Consider the following 9,726-nt stretch of genomic DNA (forward strand, 5'->3'; position numbering starts at 1 on the left):
TTACTTTTCATAGACCCATGTTGTGTGCGTGTTGGAGGAGTGAGTGGGAGCTGGGATCATGTCTGAGATCATGACTGAGTCAGACCAGAGTGGGTCATTGTCTTGTCACACAGCTGTAGTAGGAGGAAATATGCACTGTGCCTCTGCTCTCAATGGCTGGTTTATAGAGTCAATGATATGATTGTCCCTGTGGAGGCAAAACTGACCCAAATTCACTAGGACCAAGATAGATACAGTAGAGTCTCTGTTGACATTCAATATATGAACAGCACTTGATCCTGTAGGAATACATGAGTAAGGCAAATCAATGCATTAGTGTTATACTGTGAATGAAGACAGTCTAGCAGTGGACTTAAGAGATAGCCTATAGCGATAGCCAGGCATGATGGCTTGGCATAGTCTTCTAGAAGAGGAGCGTTTTGGACAGGTAATGCAATATGGTGGTAATATCAACTACACTGAACAAAAATATAAACGCAACACTTTGGTTTTTGCTCCAATTTTTCACTAGTTGAAATCAAAGACCTCTCAAACTGTGTTCACAATTGTTTTTAAATCTGTGTTAGTGAGCACTTCTCCTTTGCCGAGATAATCCATCCACCTGACATGTGTGGCATATCCAGATGCTGATTAGACAGCATGATTATTGCACAGATGTGCCTTAGGTTGGTCACAATAAAAGACCACTCTTAATACCTGCAGTTTTATCACACAGCACAATGCCACAGATGTCGCAAGTTTTGAGGGGGCGAGGTCTTTGAGTTCAACTCGTGAAAAGTTTGAGCAAAAACAAGTGTTGCGTTTATATTTTTGTTCAGTGTAGGAGCAGTAGAGTTCTCACCATTCAGTCGGCTATTTTGAACATATTTGTGAGTTGCTTTAATTTATAATTCTTTTAATTAGTTACTTACATTTAGAATTTGATTCAATTTAGGTTTGATTCCTCTTCAATACTTTTTAGGAAAAACAACTAGTGTAGGCTACTTAACAACATCTCTAATATTATTACTGGTTAGTGTTCACAGCTCACAGTATCTGCTGTAACAGTCCCAGTAACAGTCCCAGTAACAGTCCCAGTAACAGTCCCAGTAACAGTCCCAGCCTCACCAGGGTCTGCGCTCTCTGGCCCAGGGGGCAGTGAGGGACCGACCTTTGAATGTTGCGTAACACTTCCTGTCCAGCTCTCTTCATTCAGGCAGATTCTACCCTGCTAGCTGCTGCTGGACTGGAAGGGGGCTGGATCTGAAGGAGTCGTTATTATCACTACAGTCTGGCTTCGGTAGAGAATCAATAAAAGATCAGTCAAATCAAACATTCATATTAGCATCATTATCAGTGCAGGACATCATGCCTACATTCTCCGGTTGAAACATTAGAATCCTGTCTGTGTGTGTGTGTGTCTGTGTGTTGTCGTCCTCCTTCCCTTGCCTTCTACTCCTCCCACCACCCCTCTCTCCATCTCTCCCTCCCCTCAGTCTGTTGTTCAGTTGACTAACAATAGGGGTGAGTCTCCTTTTGGAACAATACCCCCACCCCTGCTGGAGCCTGCCTTCCTCCCACCCCCCAGAGCTTATTGGCCTTCAGACTACCCCCTTCCTTCTCTCTCTCTCTCTCTCTCTCTCTCTCTCTCTCTCTCTCTCTCTGGAGAGGCTCTGTAATGCCTAACGAGTGACTGTAATCGTCTCTGTGCAGGAGGGACCACTCGTATGCATGTGAGAGAGCAGGAGGGAGGGATAGAGGAGGGAATAGAGAGAGAGAGAGAGAGAGAGAGAAAGGGAAGGCAGGCAGATCGAGGAGAGAGGGAGAGACAGGGACTGGCGGTGTAGTTGAGATGTGATCAGGACTCCTGAGCTTTCAGGCGATACAGCATCAGCTATAAAAGAGAGGGAGGAGAGAGAAGAGGGAGGCGAGCTGGAGAGGCTGAGCTGCACTCTGTGAGAGATGAGATGAGGCGTGTGGTCTGGGACTGACATTGACACCGCCAGTCTGGAGGAGGAACAGAGGTGATCTGGCGAAAAGGATTCTGGCAGGGAAACATACGGAGCACTTGGAATAAGACTGAGACACACACACACACACACACACACACACACACACATAACCAGCATTGCCATGGGGGGCTCCCTCAGCCAACACAGGAAGAGCTCTGTCAGCTCCCCCAGGAAGAAGAGCAGCATGTGAGTAAGCTGAACCTTACCTTACTGTTCTGTGTGTGTGTGTGTGTGTGTGTGTGTGTGTGTGTGTGTGTGTGTGTGTGTGTGAGAGTGTGAGTGTGAGTGTGAGTGTGAGTGTGAGTGTGAGTGTGAGTGTGAGTGTGAGTGTGAGTGTGAGTGTGTGTGAGAGTGTGAGTGTGAGTGTAACCTTACCGCTGTACTGTGTGTGTGTGTGTGTGTGTGTGTGTGTGTGTGTGTGTATGTGTGTATGTGTGTATGTGTGTGTGTGTGTGTGTGTGCTCTTTTAATAGTAGAGTGGTAGTTGTTGAGTAGAAGTTATTGATCTGGAGCAGGAGATGAGTGCTGCCCCTTAGTTACATGTGATGTATCCTCCCCTAGGTACCTCTGTATCAGGTGACTCGGAAGGAGAATTAGGACTGAGGGAGAGAGGGTGTAAATGGGTTCTTTATTGTTTCCTGAAGACTGATGATCTCACCTTCAGAACCGATGTGTGTTACTCCTCTGTCCATTAGCCGCTGTACAGCACTTAGCAGTTCTAGCCATGCTAGTAAATCGTGTTTGAGTAGAGCGATAGAAGGGCCAGAGAGAGGTCATTATGTTCCTTAGCAAAGAGGCTAATGTAATGAAAGTGAACTGACGCTCCAGAAATGACTGTTTTCCTCAGGTCTCTTGTTTACACTAGGTCATCACCATGTACAAGGCAAAGCTTACAGCTAATACAAGTACGGTGTCACTGGATTACCATTAATTATATGAACTAGATCTTCTGAATCCTTCTGAATGCCATCAGGGTGTGGTGGTGACATTATCAGCGTCTTTGAGCCTCGGAAAAGCGCTATATAAATTTAATGAATTATTATTATTATGTTTTTGATCTCCTCCTCCTCCCTCCCTCCCTCTCTCCCTCCCTCCCTCCCTCTCTCCCTCCCTCCATCCCTCTATAATCCTGAGAACTGCGAGCTAGTCCTTCCCCCTTCCTCCTCCAGCTGATCCCTGTGGACGTTATCTCTATTTTAAAAAGCCACTGAGCCACTTCTCACGTTCCCTTCTCTCTCGCTACACACACACACACACACACACACGCACACGCACGCGCACACGCACACGCACACACATACACACACATACACACACACACACACACACACACACACACGCTCACACACACACACACACACACACACACACACACACACAACCACACACACACACACACACACACACACACACACACACACACACACACAGAGAGGGTTCAGGCTCTGTGTCAAAGTTGAGACCTTTTCTGTCCTCTCTGTCCTACCCAGTCTTCTCCTCATCATGCGTCTGTTGAAAACGCCACTATGCCAGACGACACTCTACTTGTACGCTACTCATAGTTTTACTCACACAGCGTGAGGGAACAGACACTGGCAGTGTTAGCATTCGTGGTGTCGTTATGCTCCAAAGCAGATGTTGCTGCTGTTGATTGTTTACGATGCGTCACACTTAGTTAGATTGTGATACGTCACACTGAATGAGTACTTCAGCCGCAGAATAGACTGGGCCTGAGATGACTTGTGTTTCCCCCTCAGAGCCCAGAGAGAGTGACCTCAGACCACACACACACACACACACACACACACACACACACACACACACAGAGCTCTTTGTTCAGCTGTTCTGACATTAACAAGCTTTTAAGCTAAAATAAAGGAGTCATCTCGCTACAGGCTGGTGATGAACTTAACTCACCACACTGTAAGGGCTCTGTGTATGAGTCATGGTTGTGTATATGTGTGTATGGGTTTGTGGGTGTGTGTGTGTGTGTGTGTGTGTGTGTGTGTGTGTGTGTGTGTGCACGAGCCTTGCTTAGGGAGGGATAAGAAGCTGAGCAGCAGCCCGGGATCATGGCAGTTGTTCTCTTGATGTATTTTTGGTAAATCATCATTTTCTTTTTTAAGTGGAACAGCAATGAAATCTCAGATGCCCCCCTCCCTCCCTCCCTCGTTTGAGAAGAGAATGACCTGCATTTGGAGCTCATTTCATACTGCATCAGTCTGACCTGTACGGCATGTGGGCTGTTTGTCATAGTATGAGAAAGAGGGAGAAACAGATAGTAGAGAGAGATAAAGAGGGATATTTGGAGGAATGTACAGTCCCCTGTGTGTGTGTGTGTCCGTGTGTGTGTCCGTGTGCGTGTGCGTCTGCGTGTGCGTGTGTGCTCCATGCCTATGCACTATTGTCTTGTCTGGAAATTATGTCCCTATTGTGTCCCTGTATTGTCACAGACAATAGCTTTGTGTCTGTCCTCCTCTGTCCTTGCCACTCCTCTATCTGTCAGCCTCCCCCCCCCTCTCTGTTATTACAGTGTACTGGGGTGCTATGCAGTCTCTATTCAGTTTTCTGCTCTGATTTCAACGAAGTGGGGCTTCCAGTAAATATGCAGATAGATGCTAGTTATGCAAACTAACTCAGTCACGCTTCCCACCATCAAAGGAATTGTATCTCTTCTCTCCCACAATCCCCCCCCCCCACACACACACAAGCACACTCCCCCCCCCCCTTTTAGTGTGCAGATGTGTGTGTGTGTGTGTGTGTGTGTGTGTGTGTGTGTTTGTAACTATTGTTGAGTGATATTTCTCTGTGCATATCCAGAGGAAAGCAGCGGTTGTTTGCTATTGTCAGCTCTTTGGTGTGTGTGTGTGTGTGTGTGTGTGTGTGTGTGTGTGTAACCTATGATGTAATGCACCGAGTGTCCCCGGGGTGATGCAATGTCAGCTGGCCTAGTTCCTGTAAGTGTCCTGTTATCTCTCCGCCTGCTTCTCTCTTTCTCTCCTCTCTTCTACTGTGTTTCTCTTCCTTTGTTATTCTCTCCTTCTGCTGGTCAGAGACCACAGATCACCACTAGGTGGAGCTCTCCTACAGTACAATGCAGGAACCACAAGCATCATAACATCACAACTACCCAAAATACTTCCCCCCCACCCATAACCTACATTACCATCTCCAACATGGTTTTTTATGTGGTCTGTGTATTAAAATAGATGACCCCAGTGCTGGATCTCTGCTTTTCACTATACTACATTGAACAGTAGCATCACTAACAGTCCTGAATACCCCACTACTACTCCCTCTCTAACGAGATGCTATGTCATCTTCCACCTCTGCTGCTACTTACAGACCCCACAGACCCCAGTGTGCACTTACGGACCCCGGTGTGTGTGGATAGATGATTCAATGACTTCGATAAAGGTGTCTGCTAAATGCAAAAAATGTAAACGTAAATGTCATCTTTCTGAAAGACATGAATGAATGAATGAATGAATGAATGAATGAATGGTCTTTATTGTCATTGATATAGTACAGGTACCATACAACGAAATTTGGGAGGGGGGGCTCCCCTGGTGCTAGGAAAAAAACTAAAAACAAGAAGGGAAAAGAGCTGGTTTACATAAATAAAGGCTATGTACACTATCCACTATACTATACTATACAAATAAAACACTGTGCTGTACTCTATGCTATGCTATACATATCCTAACATTTCCTATCTCTGAACCTTATGTACCCGAGGGTTGTCATATTGCACATAGTGTTATTGCACATTCATTTAAAGTGTCGCAGTTTGCAGGTTTGAAATGTTCACAGTTGTGTTTCAGTATTGCACTTGATTACAATCTAGTAGCTGCCATCAAATTGTCTAGATTGTCCAGGGCCTAGAACCTAGGTCTTTGCTGTGTTCAGGGCCTGAATGGCCCTGGGGTAGAAGCTGAGCTTCAGTCTATTTGTCCTTGCGAACATGGTCCTGAACCGCCTGTCCGAGGGCAGCCGAACAAAGTGTTCGTTCCCAGGGTGGGATGGGTCTCTGGAGATCTTGGAGGCCTTCCTGAGGCAGCGTGTGTTGTACAGCTCTTCCAGAGAGGGGAGGGGGGCGCCGGTGATCTTCTGGGCCGATCTCACAACTCTCTGTAGCGCTTTCCTCTCTGCGGCTGTGCAGCTGGAGAACCACACGCAGATGCAGTAGGTGAGGATGCTCTCCACTGTGCAGCGGTAGAAGGTCACAAGCAGCTCCTGTCTGAGGTGGTATTTCCTGAGGACTCTCAGGAAGTAGAGCCGCTGTTGTGCCATCTTGATGATGGCTGCTGTGTTGGTCTTCCAGGACAGGTCATCCTGTATGTGCACCCCCAGGAATCGGAGGGTTGAGACTCTCTCCACGCTCCCTCCATCGACGAGCAGGGGCTGGACCTCAGATTTTTTCCTCCTGAAGTCCACGATGATTTCCTGGGTCTTTGACCGGTTCAGCAGCAGGTTGTTAACCTTGCACAGCTTGCCCAGCTGCTCCACCTCATCCCTGTACGCCGCCTCGTCCCCCCCCGAGATGCAGCCCACCACGGTGGTGTCGTCTGCAAACTTTACGATGGAGTTGCTGGGGTGGACGGGGGTGAAGTCGTAGGTGTAGAGGTTGTAGAGGATGGGGCTTAGCACGCAGCCCTGGGGGGACCCAGTGCTGAGTCTGAGGGCTATGGAGGTGTGGGAGCCCACCTGCACCCTCTGGGGGCGGTCAGACAGGAAGTCCTTGAGCCATGCACAGATAGAGTGTGATTAGTCCCAGGTCTAGTAGTTTGGTCACTAGCCTGTCTGGAAGGATGGTGTTGAAGGCAGAGCTGAAGTCCACAAAGAGCAGTCTCACGTAGCTGTTCCCCCTCTCCAGGTGGGATAGAGTGGCGTGGAGAGTCGTCGCGATGGCGTCCTCTGTGGACCTGTGGGCTCTGTAGGCGAACTGGTATGGATCCAGGTTGGGCGGGAGGCGTGTGACTATGTGGGCCCGGACTAGTTTCTCGAAGCACTTCATGATGATTGGTGTGAGTGCCACCGGGCGGTAGTCGTTTAGGCAGCTCACCGTGCTTTTCTTCGGGACTGGGATGATAGTTGAGGTTTTCAGGCAGGGTGGGATGGTGGCCTGGGACAGGGACTGGTTGAAGATGTTGGTGAAAACCCCGGCCAGCTGGTCGGCGCAGTCCCTCAGCACCCGTCCCAGGACGCCATCCGGCCCTGAGGCTTTTCTGGGGTCCACCGCCTTCAGCACATGCTGTTGAAACAATGGATATGAGTGCTGCAGCTCACAATTACAGGTATATGATACATTTCCGACTTTCACACAGTACCCTGTAACATGTACATGAGAGACCACACAGTGACATTTCAGCAGACCTACTGTATGTGATTGTCCAGCCTGTGTTGACTCTGGTCACCAGAGGGGGGCGCTGCCGAGCCTGCTTCCAGTGGTGTAACTGGAGGAAAGATAAACGGTTGGAAAGATGTACTGGCTGTAAGGGGTTGAAATACTTTACACATTCCGTTTTCCTCTTCCATTATCTCATACTGAGTCATATCATTTCTCATGTGGCTTATTGAAATGTTTATCATCGTTGATCTATATTTAGCTCCTAACCCACACACATGTTACTTTCAGTCACATCTTAATTGAATTGAATGGAAAGGGGCTTTAAAGTTCCAGTTGGTCTGGAATACAACACACATGCACACACACACACACACACACACACACACACACACACACACACACAGTGATGAGGCCCCAGTGTGTCCATGTGTGATGGACCAAGTGGGACCCCTGTAACAGACCAGACATCCCTGTTCCCTCTATTACTGCCTGTGATTTTAGTGTTCCACCAGCGGCTCCAAGCCACGTCTACAGTGTGTGCGTGCGGGCGTGCGGGCATGCGTCTGTTTGTGTGTCAGCTGAGCCAGAACCTCAGGGAAAACTAACCCTAATCCTAAACTAGGTTGTTTACTTAAACATAACAAGGGGGTTGTGTCTGTTGTTTTCTCGGTCACATCCTTGTCTACCTCGTGCCATCCTCCTTATTATTATTAAATACCAGGGAGCCTCTCCGGTGGTTGTGTTCTGTGTTCTGTTTTTCTAGAGCTGTGTGTGCGTGTCATTCAGACTGGTGCTGGAGAGAGCATGGCTTTGTGTGTGTGGCTCCACCAGTGTTCCATGTGCGCTGAGCTATTTCTGGTTCCAAAGGAAGGCGTTACGTAAGAGCTGATTCTTTCCTCTCCTCTCTCTCTCTCTTCTGTCGTCTTTCTTTTTCTCTATCCTCTCCTTTTCTTTCTGCGTTTCCTCGCCACGGATTGAGAATCAAGGCCATTCTCATCCTCTTTGGCTGGCCCGTGTGTGTGTGTGTGTGGTGGGGGGGGGGGGGGGGGTTATTACATAATAATAGAGAAGGGAGAGGCTCAAACCCATGTAATTGACAGCTAGCTAGTCGTCTTCACTGGTATAGAGTTTGTGGAGCTGGGCGTCACTGAGCAGTTAATTTGCTTTAATCTCAAATGACACTCTATTCCCTGTGTACTAGTGCACTGCACTACTGTTTGGCCAGAGCCACTTAGTGTGTAGACTGCTGCTGAAGGTGAGGGAAGTAATCTGAGAAGCACACAGGTGTGTAGTGATGCGATTGTCACTGATATAAAATCTCCTCAAACAGGTCTGTCCTCTCTCCTGTCCTCGTGGCTGAGGATGTTTGGAGTCAGCAATGTTTGGAATTCTTAAGAGCCATGAGAAGAGCACTATCCCACACTGTCTCTCTCTCTCTCTCTCTCTCTCTCTCTCTCTCTCTCTCTCTGTCTGTCTGTCTGTCTGTCTGTCTGTCTGTCTGTCTCTCTCTCTCTCTCTCTCTCTCTCTCTCTCTCTCTCTCTCTCTCTCTCTTTCTCTGTCTGTCTGTCTCTCTCAGCCTCTCACTCTATCTGGTTTGTTTCTGTGTCAAGCCAATCCAGTTGAATGTTTTCATTGATCTCCCCAACAAACAGACATGTTTATTTGGCTTATCTATGTCTCTCTCATCTCTCCTCTGTTTAGTCCTCTGTTTAAGCATTCTGGAATAGACAATGGCCTTCTGTCTCCGTGCACTGGTCTAAGACATTGGTTATTAGGTGTGTGTGTGTGTGTGTGTGTGTGTGTGTGTGTGTGTGTGTGTGTGTGTGTGTGTGTGTGTGTGTGTGTGTGCATGTGTGCATGTGTGTGCATGTGTGCATGTGTGTGCATGCAAGTGTACATAACATCAGCTCTACGAGTGCAGTGCTTAATGGGATGATGCTCTGTGTTTCTGTGTGTTGTTCTGCTTGTTCATCACGTGTGAACAGAAGAGAGTATGGCACGGAACAGGGTGACAATTAAAGGAGAAGCATCCGTCTTTGCCTTCTCTTTTCTTTTCCCTCGTTCGTTCTCTCTATAATACGCTCACTGCTCTCTGCCTCAGTGGATGTAATCATTCTGAGCATTATTAGATTAGCCATGGTTGATGTTTCTCATAGAGCTCATCTTGTTTGGCCTAGATACAGAGTGTGAGTGTGTTTGTGTGTGTTTTTGTAAATTCTCTGTATGTGAGTATGTGAGTGTGTGTGGGAGGATGCATGGTAGTCAGAGCTGTGAGTGCTGTGTGTGTTATTCTGTGTGTGTGTGTCTGTGTGTGTGTGTGTGTGTGTGTGTGTGTGTGTGTTAGTTTGTGTGGGATGCATGTTAGTCCTTGAGTTATGCAAGCG

General features: G+C 47.7%; 1 protein-coding gene across 1 annotated transcript in view; it reads left to right on the top strand.

Moving 5' to 3' along the window:
- Window positions 1-2,112: 2,112 nt before the first annotated feature.
- LOC308157814 (transforming acidic coiled-coil-containing protein 1-like) overlaps window positions 2,113-9,726 on the top strand; it is a gene marked incomplete at its 5' end in the record, with an annotated part of 23,819 nt that continues 16,205 nt past the window's right edge. Inside the window, one exon of the mRNA XM_080531415.1 lies at window positions 2,113-2,177. Coding sequence (XP_080387541.1) covers window positions 2,113-2,177 — 65 coding nt within the window. The remainder of the gene's footprint in view (window positions 2,178-9,726) is intronic.

This window comes from Nansenia antarctica, assembly GCF_963989245.1.
Source record: "Nansenia antarctica genome assembly, chromosome: 5".
NCBI lineage: Eukaryota > Metazoa > Chordata > Actinopteri > Argentiniformes > Microstomatidae > Nansenia > Nansenia antarctica.